The sequence below is a fragment of the Antennarius striatus genome, chromosome 2 (assembly GCF_040054535.1).
Source record: "Antennarius striatus isolate MH-2024 chromosome 2, ASM4005453v1, whole genome shotgun sequence".
NCBI classification, from domain to species: Eukaryota; Metazoa; Chordata; class Actinopteri; order Lophiiformes; family Antennariidae; genus Antennarius; species Antennarius striatus.
In genome coordinates, this window is record NC_090777.1 from 22,530,886 (window position 1) to 22,553,949 (window position 23,064).

The window sequence follows — 23,064 nt, forward strand, 5'->3', positions numbered from 1 at the left end:
TAGATAGATAGATAGATAGATAGATAGATAGATAGATAGATAGATAGATAGATTGATAGATTGATAGATACAGATAGATTAAGACAGATACAGACACGCAGACAGACAGACAGACAGATGGGTGCAGCATACAAGCAGCAAGCCAGCCTACAAAGATGAGGAGGAAGACTCACAGGGTTCGAGACGATGAAGGTTTCTTGACTCTCGGCCACTTCCTCCTCTCAAACAGCCTGATGCAACAAACACACACTTTGTTACACACAAACACACACTCTCTCTGCTCTGCCACCAGCAGCCCACAGCCACAACAGGAAGTCATGCAGCAGGAAAACACAATGTGTGAGTGTGTGTGCGTGTGTGTGTATGCGTGTGTGTGTGTGTGTGCGTGTGTGTGTGTGTGTGCACCTGTAGTCGTCAAAGCTGTCAAGAGCCCGTCCTCCTGCTGGAAACACAATGCCATTGGTTAGTTTTTAAACAACCTCATCAATAGCATGGCTGCTGATGAGTGCAATGTGTGTGTGTGTGTGTGTGTGTGTGTGTGTGTGTGTGTGTGTGTGTGTGTGTGTGTGTGTGTGTGTGTGTGTGTGTGTGTGTCAGACCTTGATCCACTGAGCGTGTGCGAGGATTACACTGCTTGTGTCCACGGCAACCTCTGAGCTCCATCAGCTGAACATGCAGCTGATTGAGAACCGTCCGATCTAACGAGCTGACAGCGTTCATCAGCTGGAGACACAGAGAGGCTGGAGGTTTGTTTCCATGACGACAACTCAGAACCTCTACAGAAATGTCATCTGCTACTATGACTACTACTACTACAACTAAAAGGTCAATAACAATTTTTAGTAAATTTAACATTTCAAATTCTATAACATTCAATTATAGCGTTATATACTGTATGTATATATATATATATATATATATATATATATCTTCGCCCTCGTTCCTCGCGGTTAATGAATTTCAAGAAATACATGCGATTAACAAATTCCGCGATAGAGCTACGAACTATTTATCTTATTATTTACGGTAATTTAAACGTTTATGAACCCTCCCCACACTGATATTAAACCATATTCTATCTGTATTACCTTTTCTCACACTCTTTTGACTGTTTAAAGCACTTTTGTGTATCATGTAAGTCCGAGACTCAGGTAACGGAACGCACTTCCGTATGCCGTCAGCCAATAGAATGCGAGTATGGTATCACATGACTGCCTACCAAAAATCCGCGATGAGGTGAAGTCGTGAGCGTTGATGCAAAAATGCATACTGCATATATAACTGAGCCCCTCCCATTGCGTCATTGAAATCCTAATAAAATAAATACGTCTAAATGTTTTCTTTGGTGTTAACAGATAAAGGTGTGACTGTGTGTTTACGTTGTACCTGGTATGGGTCTGTGCTGAGGTCAAAGAATTCCAGGAAACCAGTTGCAAATTCACAGAACAGGAAGTTATGGGTCTCGTTGATGGTCCTCAGGCACCAGTAGGTGTTATTGTTGGCACTGGTGCAGGCGCAGAACGGACCCACTGCAAAACACATTACGTTACACGATGGATGCTATGTCATGCTGTGCTTTGTTAAACTATGAGTGTCGTACATGTCCAGTAGGGGGCGGTGTGCCAGTGCTGGTTGTCGTGTGTGAAGCAGGTGAGTCCAGGCATTGAACATGTGTCATTGTTTCTAATCCTCTTAATCAATTTCCTCATTTTCTTCCTCCTCTTCTGCTCCTTCAGAAGCCACGCCTTTTTGTCCCGAGGCCCGCCCTTCCTGCAACAAATAAATAAAATATAAGAAGGACCCTCGTGTTTCTGAAGACCTGAGGCTCCTTAAGTTGAAGCAGACACAAGTCTTAATCCAGGAGTCCCCGTGTGACCTGAATGGGTGAAGGCCGATGCTGCCGTACTTCAGCCGACTCTTCAGCTTGGATTTATACCTGAAAAACACAAAAACCCAAAGTTCATTGAACAACACTAATATCCACCACCATGGCAATGGTGGAAAAAGCTGTAAAAACAAATTTTACTTGGGTATTTCAGTGTTGTAGTTCTACTTGACTGCAATTCTTATGATTATACAAATTAGGATTTTGCGTAAATTCTAATTTCTAAACTATGTTTATTTCTATGTTAATGTCAACATTTGTGTCAACAATCATTCAAAACATTCAAAATCTTTAATATGATCTCTGTAAATATACAAAATTCAATATATGTTTCAATGTTAGCTGCAACGCTGACTGCAGGCATGCTAACATTAGCTCCAGCGCTGGTTTGCTAGTACATTTTACACTTTGATATCTCACTCACAGGTATTTATTGCAGTCACACTCCAAGGGGCGGGCCTTCTTCAGGTGACCCCTGACCTCTCTTAGGTTCTTAATCTTTGTCTGCAGCGTCTCGATCTGACAGAAGAAGAAACAGAAAACATTTTAATTCAAACAAACTTATTTATTAATTGATCAATTTGCAAATGTAGTTGTATCGGCTAAAGAGGATAGAAATAATCAGTTAGTTATTTAGTCAGTCAGTTAGTTACCCTAGCTGTTACCTCGTGGTCAATGTGCAACTTGTGGTCCTTCCACGCCTGCAGAGACTGATACACTCCTGTGTCACACCTGATGGTGGCGTTAGTCAGGATGGAACATCTGAAGTAAAACAACAATGACAAAATCAAACTGTGTTTTATGTCATCAGACTAAAACACCAGAGTCCACTTCAGAGCTCCAGGGCCTTCCAGGACCTTTCAGGACACTTCAAGAGATTCTCCGTCTCTTTTGGAAGCACTTCCACAATTTCGATGTTTTAGTCACAGGCTCCTTCATCATTTAAATAAAATCTGCAGAGAACAAACTCAACACCAAAGTAATTCATACAAGTGTCAGTAGTTTTTGTCTGTTGCTTACCTATGTGTGACTTTGAGGGAGTCAGGTGTGGTCACGCCATTGGGAATGACTTCCATCCCGCTGAACTCGTCCTCGGATTCGTCTCGTGTTGGCTGAGCCGCATTAGTCCCACCCTCTGCGCTGCTGTTACCGGGGTAACTGTTCGTCAGTGAGACGGAGCGGCTGAAACGGTTCCTGGTGTAACTCTTCAGGTTTTTGAACTCTGACAGAAACGATATGTCATCATTTACCTCCATTTAGTCAAAGTCTAAGTCAGCTTTATTGTCAAGTGTGCCATATATACACGACATACAGCACAGATGAAATTGCAGTCCTCTCTGACCCACGGTAAACAGGCAGTACAACAGGCAGTACAACACAGACAGTACAACAGGAAGGACAACACAGGTAGTACAACACAGGCAGTACAACACAGGCAGGACAACACAAGCAGTACAACAGGCAGTACAACACAGACAGTACAACAGGAAGGACAACACAGGTAGTACAACACAGGCAGTACAACACAGGCAGGACAACACAAGCAGTACAACAGGCAGTACAACACAGACAGTACAGCAGACAGTACGGCACAAAGTATTGGACGAAACACAAGGGATGTTTAACATCTCTATACGCTCTTTAATGCCGTAGGGGAAGTGACGACTGCATAGTCCCTGAGTTGATGGGGGGAGAGAGAGATAGGTAGTCAGGTGCTGGGGGGAGGGCAGGGCAGTGTGAGGGGTAGAGTTCAAGGCTATGGCAGGGGGCAGAGCAGGGAGTGAGTTGAGCCTCCTGGTGAAAATTGCGTGAACATTCTACTGACTACTGGACATTTACTCTACATGTATTTATCTTTTATTCTATTATTGTTATATAATCATAGTTGTAAAAAAAAAAATCCTGGACGTGTCGCTTCATCCGGATCTGCTCTAACATGTTTGGAGGAATCTTCTGTAGGACACTTTGTCCACCAAAACCAGAAGACATGTGGGAATCTCTGTCTGACACTAGGGGGCAGCATCACATCAGACACTCAGGTTTCTAGCTGCTGGCATCACTGACCAACACAAAGAAAACACTCAATAAACTCCATAAATTATACATCTTCTACACCTACACAACAACGATCTCCTATCCAGTGGATCTTGATCAGAGTCTGGATCTTTAGCATGTTCTACAGTCATCTGATCCAGAACCTGAAGAAATCTAACTCGAGTGAAATGTATATATACTTTCTACCAATAAGACAAGTAAACTAGTGATTCTCAAGTAATTTCTTTCCTAAAATCTTCAGATGAACTTCAGTAAACTAGAAAATCTACTTGGTGGTTCTTCTCGGCATTCAGATCGACTCACTCTTCTTGGAGAAGAAGGGTTTGCTACTGAACGGCCTCATCATCGTCGGTCGCAGGTTCAGAGGTCGGAGGTCGCAGTTGCAGCCAGAGAGCTTCTGATGGTAGAGCTGAGACTTGATGCTGAGAGGACGATGACGGCCGACCACGCCCCTCTGGACGGTGCCTTCGTTTTTACATTTGAAGAGACGAAGCTTTCCAGTGGCGTCCTCCACACACTGCCACTTCTATACAGACACACACACACAGAAGCCTGATGATGTTGGTTGTTTATCTCCACTGAAGCGCTGGTTTGAAAGCATGGCAGCGTCTGCTGGGACACGTTTTTCATTGTTCTGGATCCAGATGAGGTCTGTGGTCCCTCCAGAGAGGTCTGAGGCTCCTCGCCCAGGGGCCCCTGGAGAGCCCTGACAACACAGATTCAGATCTGATCTACACAGACTGAGGTCTGAGGCTCAGCACAGGGCCCACATTACTGCTGACACCACAAACCACCAGCGGTCCACCTCACACCACAAGAAACCCCAAATCCTCAGTTGGAGGGAACAGCCCACTGTTCCCAGCAGAGATCCAGCACAGAACCAGCAAAGAACCAGGGCCTCAGGCCTGGAGATAAACCCCTTCAAAGACGTTTTATATCAAAAAAATCACAGGAAGCCTTTTGTTAACACTGTCTTGCAGGAGCAGAAACCTCCAGCCTGGACCGGAACCACACCAGCAGAGTTTCTCATGGTGACATCTGAATGTCAGGCAGCTCCCCTAAGAGAAACACCAGCACCAGGAACTGTTGCTAAGAGACCAATCAGCTGTTGGAGGGACGTTTGGATGAGAGTAATTAACACACAGTGACACACACACACACACACACACACACACACACACACACACACACACACACACACACGTACACACACCTCCTGGGGAACCATTCCATCCTCCTCACGTCTCTGATGTTCCGCTCCTCCTCTTCCTCGCTGCTATTATTGTTTCAGTGGTCGCCACAAACAGCGTCTAGTTTTCATTCGTCTAACAAAAGTTTGTTTGTTTACAACAGATGCCTGTTCATTAACAGTGGCATCGTGGTTCCCCTGCACCTATTGTTCTGAAAAATTTGAAACGTGGGGAGGAGACCTCAGCTCCTTATTGGCCGCTCCTTCTGGGTGTGGAACAGGAAAGCAGCTTTAGCTTACCATAGAAACCCACACCAGGGTGTAACTTTTGATCCTCCGACCTGGGTTCTGGACTCACGACCAGTGAGCCCTGACCTCGGATGGAACCAGGTCTGATTCTACAAACCTGGTTCTATGAAGGTCCAGGAACTCCAGAGACCATTAGGAGACCCCTGATAGACTCTGATGCTAACATGCTAAGCAATCACAACCAGTTACAGTTCTTCCTTCACCTTCTACTTCTTCTACCGGTGGATCCTGATAGGACCAGTCGCCCCATTACACGTTCTGATATTTCCTTAAGGCCTGCCTTAAACAGGAATACAGTACTAATCTGTTATCCTGTGTTAGCACCCTGCTAAGAAGCTAAAGTTCGTTTTAATCACTTTTTACTGCTTGGTCTCATCATCTCTCTGGATGTTAGCTTACTGACGTGTTGACACACATCTGATGTCAATAACGGATAAAAGAGGGGACGCGTTCCCTACCTGTCCCGTCTGCTGGCATGGCGTCTGGTACTCGGCTCGTTGACAGAGATCCTTTACTCGTTGATGTTTGGGCAGGAAGTTCTCCTCTGGCGACACCTCCTTCCCCTCAAGATGCTGGTGCAGCAGCTTACTGTTATGGACCAATCAGAAGGGGAGTTGGAAGCTCCTTTCACATTCTTATTTGTTAGCCCCTGCACCTTCAAGTGGTGCTGAGTTCAGGATGGTCAGTCAGGGGTAAACATGGAACCTGACCATAACTGGAAGTCAGCCATCATGAGCTTAGCTTTTAGCATTTGTCACTATCTTTTATCGTCATTGGCCGTTCTTTGCCAAACGATGTTTTGCAGACATTCATGGTCCCCAGAGGGTGACTCCCCCCTGACGTGGTGATGGTACTCACCCTCTCTCCACCAGGAAGGAATCTCTCCACACCTTCGGCTTCTTAATCACCTGAAACCTGATAAAAAAACATAACGGCAGCGATGAACTAACCTACTTCACAGGATCCTGTTAGCTGAACCACGAATGCTAAATTGAGTTTGATGAAGACAAGTTCATTTCACTGTAACCAATGGCAACTGAGAACTGCTGGACACGAAGCAGGAATGATGGATGAGTAATCAGCATCACGTAAATATGATAGGACAAATGAGGTCATGTGACTGGAGCAGATCAACACTAGCGTGCGGCTACCTGTTAGCAGGTCTATCCATGTCCAGCAGACTCAGTATCGACCGGCCGTCCATGTCTGGAGGCAGGTCAAGGCCGGCAATGTCCAGGATGGTGGGAGCCAGATCGATGTTCAGGACTATGTGAGGGTTACTGACAACACACACACACACACACACGCACACACACAAACACACACATACACACATAGTTCTCTCTTGTTGCTCTTCTTCCAATATTATTTGTAGAAAGAACAGAAATGAGGTAGCAGAAAAAAAACCTGCTGCAATGTTAAAAATTTTTTTAATGATGCTGTGAAGGAGGTGGGACTTTCTGTGTGTATGTGTGTGTGTGTTTACATGCTGCCCTGCTCCACGTTAGGTCCTCTGATGAAGAACGGGACTCTGATGTCAAACTCATACGGCATGGATTTACCTGCAGAGACACCGTTAGCAGAAACGTTGAGCATCAGGTGTATGTGTGTGTGCGTGTGCGTGTGCGTGTGCGTGTGCGTGTGCGTGTGTGTGTCTGTGTCTAGCAGGAGGTCATGTGACAGCGATATGACTCTTTCCTGATGGAACACGTGTCACCTAAAGATTCAGTAGCAGATCAAACTAAACCAGTAAGGAGCTGCTGGATGTCATGCAGCTATTGGCTACAAGCTAGTGATGTCATAAAAACACAATAATGATGTCAGAACTACGGCAGCTTGAGCTGATGTGATGCTGATCTCTAACCCCCACCATCACGTGATCAGATGTGTGTTCTTGCCTTTGACGAGGCCGAACTGTCCGATGTGGTATCCATGATCCGACGTGTAGATGATGTAGGTGTTGTCCAGCTCTCCCATCTCCACCAGCATGTTGAATAGCTGAGACACAGACGCATGCATCATCCAGATGAGCAGCAATATGCGTGTGTGTGTATGTGTGTGTGTGTGTGTGTGTGTGTGTGTGTGTGTGTGTGTGTGTGTCAGTGTGTGTGTGTGTATCAGTGTGTTATCTACCTTCTCCACGCTGTCGTCCACAGACAGAAGCGTCTGCAGGCGTTTCCTCTGCAGCATGTTGGTGAACTCCATGTGGATGGGCCTCATGGGGCCGGTGTAGCGCATGATCCAGTGCTTGTCTGCGTTGGGAGCGTAGTTATAACTGGGAGTACTGGGAAGGAGGCAGAGAGGCACTGAGGTCAGCAGAAGTCAGGTAAGATAATGAATACAGCAGCAGATCCCAGCAGCAGTGTGTGTGTGTGTGTGTTTGTATGTGTGTGTGTGTGAGCCTACATGTGCTGCGATGCGTTAGGGAAGGCAGTGCTGTACTGCGGTGCAGAGTCTTCGGGTCCGTGCGGAGCGGCATGGCTGAGAACCATCAGCACCGGTCGGTGAGGATAAACCCGCTTCGAAGTGCGAAAGTACCTGATGGACTCGGCCGTGATGAGGTCGGTCAGGTAGTCCTGGCAACAGACAGTTACACCTTTACATATGTCTGTTATTACACACACCCAACTGAGTCCACATGAGTCACATCTCTTATATTAAAACTCAGCTTCTGAACTGTTTAGGAAATGAACCAACCTGACACCAATTATAGATAAAACAGTCCAATTAAACCTTTTGATGATTAAATCGGATCAGAATTAAATATTATTTAATCGCTTTCGTAGCCCAGAAAGTCTCGGAGCAGACCAGCGGTGGACATGAGCCGTCCAATAAGAGATGATTTCACACCAGAACCGTGTCCTTGCCTGTGGGTACTGAGCTCCGTGCTTCTCTCGGACTCCATTGCGGCAAAGTGTGTAGTTGTAGAAGCGGCTGTTCTTCACCAACCCGATCCACTCCCTCCATCCGGCGGGGACGTAGGAGCCGTTATACTCGTTCAGATACTTCCCAAAGAACGCTGGAGAAACAGACAACACACAACACTGAAACTCCTGCAGGCACTCTGTGTATGTGTGTTTGTGTGTGTGTGTGTGTGTGTGTGTGTGTGTGTGTGTGTGTGTGTGTGTGTGTGTGTGTGTGTGTGTGTGTGTGTTTACCTGTCCTGTATCCAGTGTTATTGAGATAGACCCCAAAGGTCCGTGGCTCGTGCTGCCGTTGCCACGACAACGAAGAACAGTTCTCGTTGTTGGTGTAAGTGTTGTGGTTGTGGACGTATCTGGAGAAAGAGATGTCAAAATGGGCTCTGGCATCCTTCTACTTTATCAAGAATTTAAAAATACAATTATAATAAAGAAATGGATATTTTTTATTTTTCAAAAATTAAAATGTAATTTATTTAATAACATTTTTCCAGCTACATAAATATTTATATCAAGTAAATCAATCAGAAGAGGGTCTTTCTTACTTTCCAGTCAGCATGCTGGAACGTGACGGACAGCACATGGGCGTGGTCACAAAGGCATTGGAGAAGGAAGTCCCGCCTTCCTCCATGATGCGGCGGGTCTTATTCATCGCCTGCATTGAACCTACAGTTAAAAATATAAAGTTAACATAAAGTGAAAGCAGTCAGTTAGACTTCCTGTTGCTCCTCCCTGAGCAGGAAGTGTATGTCTGTTAGCTTCCAGATTAGCATTGCTAGCACAGATTTTTCATGGTTTCATGGCGACATTATGGATGTGGAGGAAAGAGGGAATGAGCAGTAAAATTTAAAGGGAAGATATTTAGCCAATTGGCTTCCGTCCACTCTCATGATGATGTCACCACTCTAAAAATGATGTTACTTTGTTTGTTAGAATCTGAATGAGCTGAAGTTGGGCTCAGTTCTATCTGCTCCTCTCACCCAGCTCCTGGTCCTGGTCGTCGGTCAGGATGAGGATGATGTTCGGCCTGATGTTGCGGCGGTCTCTCTGGAGGCGGGGTTTCAGACGCTGACCAGATGAGAATTGGCATAGCGTCATCGAGATTAACAGGAAGTGGAGGAGTCTGCCCGCCATGGCCTTCGACCCCTGACCTCCCCAGTTAGTTTAGCCAATCAGCTTCTTTCTCTGTGGAGCGTCAACCTGTGGAGACCAGTTTAAATACAGAGGTGGTCAGACAGATTTATGTTTGTGCTTAAACTCCATTTAACAACATCTTGAAGCTGAGAGACCCATCAGGAACTCATATTTCTGTGCACATGTTTCTACAGCAGGATATTTGGTCCAAATGAGTCTTGGAGAAAAAGGTGGAGTTACTGCAGCAGTAACTTCTGGGTTTCTCTGATGATAAACCATTGCATCATTATCAGCTGTGTTGTCACCACAGGACTGTCTCTACAAGTGGCTGAGTGCTCACAGCAGGGCGAACTAAGCTAATTATCCATAATTGTTACACACAGCTTACAGAATCCCAGCCTCATCCTTTACCTCTGGTCAGAGGAAGAGTTTGCTCCTCTCAGGTCCATCACTGACCTCTAGATATTAGTGAACTTTTGACAGTTTTACCAGGTTTACTGGACAGACTGGAGTTCCTGGTTGACCTGAATGACCCTAACATGAAACTGTCATCACACCTCAGTCCTCCACCTCCTACACAGTCTACCTCTGTGCACCAAGCAGCTCTGGAGTCGAGGCCATCCACATACTTCTGGCCATATATTTTATATGAGCCGTCACACTGTATTATGGATCGGTTAACCTGATCATGACCTGTGAACAAGAGCTGGAATCCCCCAAGGATCAGAACTCCTGTCGCCTGTCATCCTAATGAGCGTCCTTCACTCTGGTCCATTGGCTCATTAATATTCATGAGCAGATGGGTGGAGCTTGGCACAGCTGTCATGTGAAATGTGGTGAATGTCAATAAAGAGATGCAGCAGATGCAATCATGGGGGAGAGAGGCCAGCAGAGGTTACATAGCCGAAGGTTGAATTATTGCTTCCTGTGCAATAATATAGTTGGCGTGGTAACAATATTGGCTTCATATTTTATCCTGGTGGATGTCGAGAATATCATATATATCAATACATTCACCAATATGTTTTAGTCTTTGTGATCAATATGGCAGCTGATATTTCCCATCATCAATAGACATGTCAGCAGGGATTTACTTCCAGTCACATTCTTACATCCGCGTCATCAGATTCTGTCCAATCAAATCCACTCGTTCAAAGGAGCCGGAGAACAAATAGAATTACGTCAACAGCCTTTGTGCTACGCTAGGCTAACGTGTCCTTGGCTACATTCACAGCACTGAGCTGAAGTTACTCATTGATGATTTTTTGTGAATCCAACTCAAATCAGATTTTTGTCACTGAAAAATGAAAAATCCAGTCTGATTATGGTCGTTCTGAATGTATCGTCATCGTCCAGCACAAACTTCTGTCCAGTGGTTTTGAAGAAGGGGGCAACCCCTTGTGCCCCCATGGTAGGTTCTCCTTTTTGGTGCGACGTCATAACAGAGGGAGAAGTAAAAACACAGAAGCTGTCGCCTGTTTGTTCCCCCAGCAACAAAATAAATGCTGTTTCAGGAAAACAGAATATCTGTAGTTCAAAAATCAAACTGGCAAGTCAGCTAGTCTAAAGCATGACTGAAGCTGGCCTGAAGCAAGTCTGATGCCGTCTGAAGTCGGTTTTAAGTTGGCCTGAATTCGGTCTGAAGCCGGAATGAAGTCACACTGAAGCCAGATTGAAGCCAGACTGAGACAGACATGAAGCCAGTCTGAAGCCAACTTGAAGGAGACATAATGCCAGTCTGAAGCCATACTGAAACCAGTGTGAAGTCGGACAAAAACTTGCCTAAAGTTGACCTGAAGTCGACTTGAAGCCAGTCTGCCGCTGAACCGAAGTTAGACTGAAACCAGTCTGAAGTTGACTTGAAAACCGGTCTGAAGCAGAACTGAAGCTGAATTGAAACTGGCTTAAAGTCAGTCTGAATGAAGCATGAAGCAGATATGCAACAGACTTGGAGCCAGTTTGAAGTTGGCCAACAGAAGTTCATCATGTTTGTTATATCTATTGTACTGCTGCAGCTACTAAAACATTTATATTAAAATATATTAAAGTTGGTTTCTTGACTTTCCTTTCCTGACAGTGACATAAAAACAAACAAACTGAGACCTGACTGAGACCCAGCTGATCTGAACAGACTTGGGTACAGGTAGAAACCAGAACCACTTACTGAGACGGAGCGTCTGTCCTCCTTGACCGGCGACTGATATCCTAGAAGTCAGCAGCAGCTGGAGACGCTCTCACTTCCTATTCTCCTCTTTCGTTTCCTCTTGAGTGATGTTAACTCCTCTGATGATCTCTCTCCTCCTCTACGCCTTTCTCTCCTTCCTACCAGGTTCTCCTGACCCTGCTGCCTTGCTCGTAGGCACGTCTCGAACCGACACCTTCATATCAGGTCCTGCTGGCTGCTGCCACGGTGACAGACGTGGTAATAATCCCCACGGTAACAGCTCTCCCCTCCTCGACGACTCATGCTCTGTTGTAACAACAGCTGAGCCGCTGCAGTCCTGCTCCTCTTCCCTTCTATCCTCTGATTAGTTCTATCATCTTTACCGTATCTCTCTCCATCACTGCTCTCTCTCTCTCTCTCTCTCTCTCTCTCTCTCTCTCTCTCTCTCTCTCTTTATAGCATAAATTGGAGACAACTAAGAAATAGAACACATTTTGTGTATTACATGTTTTATAGCATAAAAATCTCTCTCATCTCCTTCCTTTATTTTCAGTAGCAGTGCAGGACTGATATCACCTCATGTTAAAATGACTATCCGGATACATTGTCATATTTTATTATCATTTTTGTCTCACCATAAAATTACTTCATGTTTTATCTTCTTTATTAATCTCGACTTCCATTCAGCCATTTTTTGTTTTAGTTTGAATCCATTTTAACGATCCTTTTTAGTCTTGAGTCACATGACCTCATTTGTTTCATCATAATTAGTTATTGTACATGACCTTGCTTGTAGTTAGTTTAAGAGTAACTTATTATTATTGTGGTTATTATTGTATCAAAGACCATTCAGTATTAAGTCTAATTTTTTTTTAATAAAAGCCTTTTTGTCAAGTTTTCATTAACATTTCACGTGATCCAGTGGAATATGTTCTGATTGGCTAATTTAGTTTGAACCACACGCACGGATTCAAGCTGGCAAGCTTCCGACCCCCAGGACCTGTATTCATTGGTTCCCTGGATGAAACTCAAGACTCAAGTGTGTCAGCTATCACGCGTCAGCTATCACGAGTAACCTTCAGAGGTTCGAATCGGCTCCAAAACGGTTCCGTTAGGAAGAAACGTATGTGTGTGTGTGTGTGTGTGTGTGTGCGTGCGTGCGTGCGTGCGTGTGTGTGTGTGTGCGTGTTGGAGGGGGGGGCTATATTGAGTGTTGTGACTCTTATTGTGAAGGATGAACTTTGTGCTCCTGTGAGGAAGAGAAATCCTGACGCTGACCTGCTTGACCCGACTGAACCTTCTTCACCCATCCTGGTCTGAATCATTAATGGTGAAGCTGAAGATGGAGCAGAGTGACACCTCTTGTCACTTTGACGCTCTTTGGCTGCTTTATTAATGAGAAGACCGTTAGCAACGCAGTACAAGTGAAGTACGTCTCTCCACCTTTAGTCGGCTGGTGTTTCCTATCAAGGACGTCTCAGAACACGATGCCTTCAGTGTTTCCACCAACAGGAACACCTGACAACGGGAGGTCACAGGATCCTCCATGAAACATTCACCAGTATGGAAGTGGACTGATGTTACTGGGAAACAGCCATGGATTTTCAGAGTGCCATCACTATTTTAGAACCAGTGGTTTCCTGGGAACGCCCCAGAACGCCCCAAATCTGTGTACAGGTAACAGCGCCCTCACGTGGCCGGAGTAACTCACTGCAGAGATGGATTAACACCATCACCTCCAAACAGGAAACAGTTCATGACATCACCAGTGTGTGACAGGACTCACCTACCTACTCCTTCTAGACTTCCTGCCTCCTGTGTGTTTTCCCTTGCCTCAATCTGTCTGCCACGCCCTGATTGGTCTCATCTGTGTTTGGTTTCCTGCACGTCTTTTCTTGTGTTTCTGCTCTTTGAGGATTGGTTGCCTTTGCTTCCTCCTTTGGAGTGTTTACTGATCCAGTTTGCCGTTGCCTGATACAAGTGAAGATGTTTTTCCCCGATCAGTTTTGACCCTCACTTGGATTATTCTGATTAAATCCCCGAACTGAGGCTTGTCTATATTTGGATCTTTACTCTGGGGTACCAGTGCCGATGGACAAACCCATTAGATATGGACGCTTGCTGATTTTCATGAGGCTGGATGGTCATGGTCTCACAGTGAGACCATGAACAGATGTTCCATATGTTCCTATAAGGAAAGTTCTGCCCATCTGTACAGAACATATGTATGAATAGAACATGAATCATCTTTGACACACATTCAGACATCCACTGCCTCCATATTTACACCTCACCTCCTGTCTCCATCTGTACAGCTCTCCATAAGTCACCTTTGACCTCATTCACCACCACATCTTCCACTCATATGTCCATCTGTCACATCCGGTCCACATCCACCATCCACGCCTGAGTGTATAACGACAGAAGTGGAAAAACAGGATTCATGAATATCTATCCATTTTCTTGTAGTCTACAGCGGCTTTTCCACTTTGCGGGTCACAGGTCTGCTTGAGCCTATCCTAGCCAGCTACAGGCAAGAGGCAGGGCACACCCCGAATGAGATGCCAGCTCATTGCAGGGCCACATGAAAGACAAAAATTTGCTCTCTGAAAATTTTAATGTGATCAATTCTCCTAAGCTGCATGTTTTTGGAGGTGGGAGGAAATCGGAGGACCCGGAGAGAACCCACACAAACAGACTCTGCAATGAAAGGAATCGATCCCGGAACCGTCTTGCTGTGACACCACAGCTTTGCCCACTACGCTATCATGCCGCCTCAGATTCATGACTAGGATGAGAAAAAGAAGAAGAATTTTCACAGCAAAGAGAAGTGAGGGTTGTGTGTTTTACTGTAAATCCAGCCATAAACATCAGTCATCAATCGTGTTGTAACAGCAGCGAGCTGTTTTCAGTTCCTCCAACTCTTCCCAGAGCAACTCCTTCACCGGGAACTGACGAAGATCAGACAAGTAAAGAATCACTAATAGCAATTAGTAGAGGGCAGCGATGTGACACTATAACAGAGTTCCAACAGGTGTATCCTCAGGTGAAGTATGCTTAATCAGCTACAGTGATGTCCCAGGTGTATCCTCAAGTGAGGTATGCTAACATTACCTACAATGATGTCCCAGGCGTATCCAGAGGTGAGGTATCTCATGGTCCCAAAGGAATTCAGATCCCAACCCTGAAGAGAACCGATGGACGCTCCAAAAGCTGCTTTATAAAATTATTGTTAAATAATCGATCCCTGCATCTATGGAATCTACCAAAACAGCCGCAGAGGAAAGATTCATGGTTGTAGATGATAGAATGCTAACTACCATTAGCGTCGCTCGCACATCACGGGCTCTAATTCAATACATGTTCGCGTCTTCAGAAGTTGGAACAGCTTCTTGAATGATTGCTACCTGTTGCACTTTCCTCATCACAATGATGTTTGCCAACCTGCGGTCGTCTGGTCTGAAACGTACCCAATCATTAGGAAAGGACGTTTGATGGGGAAGAGACAGCAGACGGGTAAGAGATGACTTATCTGACTAATGAACTGCTCTTATCTCACAGCTCTGCTGAGTGATGAGCAGAGACACAGATGGAGGGATGACAGATAGATTGATAGACAGCCTTTTGTCCTCCAGAGAGGTGCTGCGCTCTGCAGCTCGCTCAGCAACTGGCTGATGAAATAAAATGCTAATGAAACGACTTGACGGCTAAACAACACTTTCCTGCTGCTGCTCCGCTGTTTGATGAGAAAAAAACACCAGAGAATAACAAAAACAACAGAAAAAAAAAAATTCATAGGACGACTCACATGTTTGTGTTTGTCTTCTTTCATTTGCAAGCAACAAAAATTTAATTTATTTCAAAATGTTGAAGATTGATGAGATGTGCTAAGTGAATACACAAACGAGTAAAACTATCAGGAAAGTAAGAAAGTGTGTGTTCTGGGTTTTTTTTTGGTATGTATTGACAAGTCAGCTAGACTATAGCAGCTAGCTGTTGCATCCACCCAACAACCGACGAACCAACCAGCCAATCAGAGAGAGAGAGAGGTTGAAACATCACGTGTCTCTCTTTTAATTTCCCTCTTTTCCATAAGGGACAATAAAAAAACCAAAAACATTCATCCAGCTCTGATTAAATGGTTGAGTGTGCGATGGCGGCGCTTTGGAGCTAGCATCAATCTGTGCTCCTATTGCTAATGAGAAATAACTCATATCAGCCAACATGTCTGACGCTATCAGGACGGTCCCATGAGGAGCAGAGCAGGAGGTCTCAGACGGATCTGTAAACGCCTCACGTTACGAGATGTTTAATGAACAACGGCAGCAAATGAGAAGCCGCTCATTTGTACACACTGTTTGATCAGCTGTCATCTGTTGGTTTGTTTGTGAGTCCAGACAGAGATAATGAGGTGAACCAAACATCCTCCCAGCAAACAACAGGGCTGCTATTTCCTCTCATCCGTCTGTCAGTCTGTGTTTTCGTGTTATCTTTTCTCCCAAAAGCTGACAATCGACCGACCAGTCAGGACCTCAATCCTCATTACGGGATGTTAACATCCAACATAATGACCGACTCTTTGGTCCAAATTGAAGACTCTAGAGGAGCCAATGAAATCAGACATTACCCCTCTGAAATGTGCATCAGGTTTGAGTGGAATGTCCCTCATCGGAGTCTGTAGGTTGAAGCCTGGCAGTCCATCCCACAGACAGTGATGGTGAAGATTTAACAACAACGGGCTGGTGGTTTTTCAACACAGAGTTGGTGCACCTTCATGAAGACCCTCCTCTCCACCGTGTGTCCATTGACTATAGTCATCTCAGCATGTCATATCATCCAGATTTTTACCCTTAAATATGTTTTGAAATTTCAAGCAGAGCAGGCGAAGAAAAACTGGACTGGTCAACACCTCAAAACACAAGACCAGATCATCTGGACCCACCATCAGGGAGTGAGAGATATTTTCCCTGGGCTAACATACAGGTATCCACTCAGCTCCTCCCTCTAAGTAAGAGTTTTCCTAACATACAACATCCAAAACATTTTCAGGAGTTCTTCACATTTACATTCAAGAATCTGAGCTACGTGTCATTTTTGATCATTTGAAGCAGGAGAGGGAAGAAGAGGAAGTCTGGGCTGGATTCCAAGATGTGCTGGGCACCTCACTGAGGTACCTCAGAAACTCCACCCTCTGAGAGAAAGCGGGTCAGAGCTGCTGTAACCCACCGGGCCTCTGGCATCATTCAGCACCGGGGGTCCGTGAACCCCTGCAGTCAGCCTGACTGCCAGCAGCAGCCTGAACTAATCAGTTAGCGTGTTAGCTACAGCACAGCTGAACCTTTTCACCACTAATAGACACTATAAAACACCAGAACCATGACATGCTGGTCATTCAGGGGAAAACAACTTGTGATGTACTGTATTGATCTGTTTATTATTGGTTATAAGCAGTAGATTTGACCAATAAACTTCACTAATAATAGTTCTTTTTTCTTCCAACTCAAGCTATTAGTGCCCCCTAAAGGCTGCAGTGGGAACAGAGGGAAGGGCACTGGGTTCATCAGCTGTGACGTTTCATTCTAAAGGCTTTGTGCATTGGGGGACGATTCTTTCATGCTGCAAGACACTCAGCTGATATCAATCTACATTAAGTGCTGATATGTTTGAGATAATTCATGTGGTTCCAGGTCGTTTGTCGGCAAAAGAAATATTTGATCGTGTTTCTATTTGACAAATAAATCTTTGTCGACATGTCATGTTTCCTCTCGTCTCATATCTGTGATGATTCTGCAGCCTAAGGCCAAACAGGCCGACATCAGACACTCTTCAGAACTCAACGGTGAAACCAAACCGTCTGTGATTCGCTGATGGTTTCCTGTTTTCAAACTCAACTGTTAAAAACCTGACAATCAACTTCCAATTTCAGAAATTGCAATAAACTGAAAAGCAACCAATTGCATGTGATCTTTAATGGCCAATCACAGTCCAGGGACTCGATAACAAGCAGAGAGACATCTCCGGAGTCGGAGTCGACATCTTCACGTCAACACTAAGCACTAGGTGGAGATGAAATGCCAGATGTAGTTATGACCATATTTGTTAGCATTGTTAGCATCACTATCTGCAGGAAACAGGAAGTGATTGAATCACCAAGCAACAAAAACCGCTGCAGGTGATGTCATCAATAATCCTCTGTAATGATAGATTATTGGACAGATGAAGTCACTGAAATCACATGAAGTTCAGACACCCTAACCCCCCCCCCCCCACACACACACACACACACACAGTTCTTTGAAAATATCACTGTATCAGTGCAGTCTGTCCACCAGTTACCCAGAATGCCTTGTGCTTTCACTGTCTTCTGCAGCAGAGGAGTGCCGGGGGGAAGGTTTAGTTTGTCCTCAGCAGATGACAGGACATTTGTCTTCCTTATTTATTCATCTTTTTTTCTTCTAACAAATAGCTGAAGGCAGCGGTCATCAGTTACACCCAGCACCCCCTCCTCTTCCACTCACGTGTCCTCCACCTAAACCTGGTCGCCCGCTGACCAGTCAGAACGCCAGAAAGCTGTGTGCCCCGAGGCGTGACCACCCCACTGAGGAGGAGGACCACCAGGTGCTGCAACCCTCAGCAGACGTCCACTCAGCAAATATTCCACCAGCAAATGTCCCACCGGCAAATGTCCCATCAGCAGACATCCCACCAGCAGACGCGCCAGTAGGAGACGTCCCACAAGCAGACGCCCCACTAGGAGACGGCCCACTAGGAGACATCACTGGGATTTTACGAAAACCAGTCTGCATCTCAAAATGTCCATTCATCCCAGTAATGTCGGGAATCTGGAGTCCAGTTAAGCTTTCATCAGGTTTCTATGTTTGGCATTGAGGTGTCACATGATCTCCATGAGGGGCGGGGCTATCCTGATCATGTGTATTCTTTATTTCTAATGGGATCAAAAGTACGTAAGAACATTTGTTTGTGATAAATTACTGAACCATCCAATTAAAGAATTCTTTTTTACTGCAGTAAAGTCAAATTCATTCTGAACCGACTCCCACCACTCGCTCCCTCCCAATTAATTTCATTTAATTTATTACCAGCTGTAAACACAACAGATGCAGCACAAAGAGCAACATAGGTCGATCTGTAAAACGAGAACTAACACACACCCCTCCTCTTCTTGTTCCCCCTCCACCACCTCCACTTCCACCTCCATCTCTCTCCTCATCCATCGCTTGGGGCAGTCCATCCATCCTGCCCACTCAGAGACAGAAATAGTCTGATGGAGAGCAGTAGAGCTCTGCTGGGAGGTGACCGGTGGACACGGAGTCCTGCAGGCTCCTGCCGACTCCTACATGTGATTCACAGCTGACAGCAGCTGTTTAATATTGATACGCTGCTGTTCCTCTGCTCCGTCAAATCCATGGAGGCTCCGAGCCGATGAGGAGACGATTTACTGCCCCGTAGCAGAGGTAGGTGGGGGGCTGACATCTCCATCCATCAGCTGATCTATAGGCCTGGGAAACAGGACGTCTCAGCAGCGAAACGCGAACCCGTTCAGTTTCACCGTTAAAACTCAAAACATGAAAGTTAGGATCCCCTGACACCATCCGGTGGCCTATCAGAAAAGCTGCTGACGTTATTCAAAATAAAAGCTAACAGTACGATAAATGTAGGACGCTGACTAGGGGTGGGATGACTTGTAGGATGTTAGCAAGTGGTAGGATGAATGTAGGATGTTGGCTACTGCTAGGATGAATGTAGGATGTCGGCTAGCCAAAGGATGAACGTACGATGTTGGCTAACACTGGGATGAATTTAGGATGTTGGCTAACGCTAGGATGAATGAAGGATGTTGGCTAACGCTAGGACGTTACATCATCTGTGTTACATCAGAACTTGTTTTTATTTCATAAATATTATGAATCATGTCTTTTGTGCTGATCTCAATTCTTCTCAGTCTTGCAACATACGTACGTGTGATTTCTCTTCCTTTCTGACAACTTATTTTGCTCAAACAATCCACCGAGGGACAAGAACATAAAACGATTTCACACATTTCAGATCGAACAACAAGTGAAGAAGACGTCAGTGTGACTTTGTCTCATCCAGATCTGTGATCCGAAACACATGTGGGAAAAGTTCACGGAGGAATGTAACCAGCTGTTGAGGTCACAGGGTTCTCACTCAAACACCAGCTTCACCTTCTTCATGGATTCACCTTCAGCCCTGTCTCCTCTGGTGCTTTAGTTCTTTTTCATGCAGGTATCTCATCTACCAAACTCAAATGTGTAGTAAACAACCCTGTTAATTACAGATGTTTCAGGAATTTTAGAGGATACCAACTGAATTCTGACAAAACACCTGTAAGGATGACACACCTCACCTGAGGGAGTGCGAGCTATGTCCCATGCAGCCGCTGCAGCTAACGTTAGCACACCTGCATCCAGCTGAGCTGATGTCCATCAGTGTCTTAATTCATTCCAGCTGTCAGGATGAGTAAAGAGTAAAAACTCCAGCTGATCCCCAATCTGGGAATATTACACCATTTGTTTACAGTCTAGTTCGCCTGTTACAGAAAAAGCTAAGGAATAAATGAGTAATTTGTGCTGATAAAACAAACGTTTACTGATGAACCTAATTACTTTGGTCACAAAGTTAAGCTTCCACTACACTGTTTCCAATTCCTGCATGTTTCCTGGAACATTTCCTCCACACCAACGGCCCAGTTCAATGAGCAGAACAACTACAGCCACAAAAACAGCTTCGCTCAAACACCATGAGCTAAAACCCAGCAGTGCAGAGGACACACATGCCAGATGACGTCCAAGTGGAGCCTGAGGCCATGTGATGCACCCTGCTGAGGCGACGGGCTGGTTCCATTCAGCTGGACGAGGAGGCCACATTCTCACCGTGACCTTTACACAGATGTATATAACACTGGTTCTAAGAACCCAGGAGGACTGTGGGGTCCAGGGGCGGCCTTTGGTTTTATTATTAGTCTCCTTTTTCAACACAGTTGTGATGCCTTTAGGATCACACCAAAAAAGAAGTCAGCCTTGTCAAATTTTTTGTTGTTTAACAAAGTCCTGTGACACCTAATCTGAATTAATCTGAACTTTAATCAATGGAATCTTTCACAATGAAAAATTCAAGTTATTTAGATCCTTCAGGCTAATTCATCAGTCGGTTGTACAGTGATAATAAATAATCGGTCATCCCCAAACGCATCGCTGTTACGATTCGATGCAATGATGTCATACGTGTGACTGCGCTCCGACTCGATGCGTTGCAGCGAACAAATTCGTGAATCAGCCTGCAGCTGGTGTGTTTTCATTGGCTGGACCTGCGTCATTAATCAGGAATGTGAGACTGAGGCTCCGGTTACCGGGGCAACGACAACAACACACACTTTATGACACTGATATATGGAGATTAAACATTTTTCTGAAATCTACAAAACAAAACTCATCATCTCAGGCTTGATTGAAGTTTGTGGATGTTTCACATTTCAAGAACTGACAGGAAAACAATTTGAGATTTATTTCCTTTAAATCTCAGTGTGTGATAAAATGATAAAAGTGTGTGTGTTAAACACTGTTGTAGACCCTCCTCTTTTTCGTCCTTCCTCTCAGGTGATCGTATGCAGCTCAAAGTAACATGTTGGATGATACTTCCTATATGTAATAAACTTCTCACCATTTATGTCCAATGCAGTTCATAGAAATTCTGACTGAATATAATGTCATTTTAGATATTTATTCAACATTTATTTTCTACTTAATTCATTTTTTAAATAATCATCTCAAGAAATAAATAACTGCTTGTAAAAAGGATTTGAGCAATCACATGATGTCTTTTTTCCACCATTGAGAGCCTTAGCTCCTGATAGGTGCTGTAAATAAATTCGAAATATCTGCTGTTTGGAAGAACCTTCAAAAGTCAATGTAAGAGGGGGTGTGGCTTAATGCCTGCAGAGGTTTGATGACGTTGATGATGGCATATTTACCTGTCGATGGAGTCGAGTCTCCTGCTGGCTTCAGATCTGCAGAGAAAGATAGAAACACTATCAGTTTTTAAGTTCTGCTTAGATTCGTTTGTACCAGATTAACTCATGACTGGTCCCAGCTGGACTAGACACACCCATACACCTGCTGACTACCAGCCCTGTCCAATCATATCCCCCGACTGTGATACAGGTCAGTCACCTGAGAACCATTCATTTAATCGATCTCAACAGAGGAGAGGTGAGGAGGAAGCTTCTTTAAAGCTGAATTCAGAGCCACTAATGAGGCTGAGCTGATTGGATGTCCCGTCCCCTCTGGTGCTGACCAATTACAGCGTCTCACTGACACATCGCACCTCTGTGGGGACACTGCTTCCTCAGGACGACTTGACATCACTGACAAGAGTTCTGTGATGTCATCTTCATCATCATCATCATCATCACTCAAAACCAGCTGACTTCCCGCCACATCCTGTTCGCTGTGACCTGACGCCTCTTTTTGTGAGACTAAAATGTTTTTGGAGTTGTGTTACAGAACGTGACAGACGTGACACTGCATCCTCCTCTTCCTCACGATGTGTGTGAGTGGCGAGAATAAAAATGCTTGATGCATGTGATTCATCACAGAATTTTAACCTATTCTGGGTCGTGACAGGAAGTGACAGTTGACAATTGGAGGTATATCTGGGATAAAAATCATCTTCATCCTAAATGACTTTATCATCATCAGCCTGAGTTCATCGAAGCCATAAAAACACAACAACAGAGGAGCTTCAGTTTGTCAGAAATTCTCCTCACGTCCACCTCAAATCCCTCCAGCGAGAGGGAGCGAGGCAGCGATGAAGAGGGGGAGGAGGAGGAGGAGGAGGAGGAGGAGGAGGAGGTGACTGAAGGCACATTTACCATCTGTAATCAAAAGAACTCCATGTTGGACTGTCGCCTCCCTTCTCCTTGCTCTCCCATCCTCTCTCTCTGCAATTTCCTTCCCTCTGTTGAAAAGCATGACCGGCATACTGATGGCAGGATCTCTCTCGCACACACGCGCACACACACACACACACACACACACACACACACACACACACACACACACACACACACACACACACACACACACACACACACACTGCTGAATGAAGTAATGACTTTCTGCCTTCTCTCTCGATTCGCTCCGAGGTGCCAATTCCCAGTCTGTGAAAAGAAAAAGACGGAGCAGGAGCCACGAGGGAGGTGATACAACATCTCCAATTAGCTGGGTTGGTGGTCTGTTTGGGCCAAGTGTGTGCGCGTGTGCATGTGTGCGTGTGTGTGTGTGTGTGTGTGTGTGTGTGGATAATCAGACCACACAGATGGTCCAGCAGGTTGAGGCCTTGAACCCGAGGCTGCAGCTGGGATGCT

At 45.1% G+C, this 23,064-nt stretch overlaps 1 protein-coding gene across 8 annotated transcripts in view; it reads right to left on the bottom strand.

Moving 5' to 3' along the window:
- Positions 1-23,064, bottom strand: part of LOC137605930 (extracellular sulfatase Sulf-2-like) — a 31,696-nt gene that overhangs the window by 2,799 nt on the left and 5,833 nt on the right. For 2 of the 8 annotated variants that reach the window (XM_068330874.1, XM_068330901.1), the window contains exons 2-23: positions 21,670-21,705; positions 9,340-9,559; positions 8,905-9,025; positions 8,597-8,715; positions 8,306-8,457; positions 7,845-8,014; positions 7,572-7,722; positions 7,337-7,436; positions 6,925-7,000; positions 6,590-6,718; positions 6,297-6,353; positions 5,897-6,026; positions 4,244-4,466; positions 2,906-3,107; positions 2,551-2,647; positions 2,310-2,404; positions 1,877-1,936; positions 1,601-1,770; positions 1,387-1,529; positions 600-723; positions 406-442; positions 174-230 (exon numbers count right to left, since the gene is read on the bottom strand). In XM_068330874.1, the coding sequence (XP_068186975.1) occupies positions 174-230; positions 406-442; positions 600-723; positions 1,387-1,529; positions 1,601-1,770; positions 1,877-1,936; positions 2,310-2,404; positions 2,551-2,647; positions 2,906-3,107; positions 4,244-4,466; positions 5,897-6,026; positions 6,297-6,353; positions 6,590-6,718; positions 6,925-7,000; positions 7,337-7,436; positions 7,572-7,722; positions 7,845-8,014; positions 8,306-8,457; positions 8,597-8,715; positions 8,905-9,025; positions 9,340-9,493 (2,567 nt within the window). In that variant the 5' untranslated portion in view covers positions 9,494-9,559; positions 21,670-21,705. Of the gene's footprint in view, positions 1-173; positions 231-405; positions 443-599; positions 724-1,386; positions 1,530-1,600; positions 1,771-1,876; positions 1,937-2,309; positions 2,405-2,550; positions 2,648-2,905; positions 3,108-4,243; positions 4,467-5,896; positions 6,027-6,296; positions 6,354-6,589; positions 6,719-6,924; positions 7,001-7,336; positions 7,437-7,571; positions 7,723-7,844; positions 8,015-8,305; positions 8,458-8,596; positions 8,716-8,904; positions 9,026-9,339; positions 9,560-11,657; positions 11,985-13,951; positions 14,064-21,669; positions 21,706-22,569; positions 22,588-23,064 lie in introns of those variants that run through there. The other 6 variants (XM_068330893.1, XM_068330910.1, XM_068330918.1 and 3 more) reach the window with 6 other exon arrangements.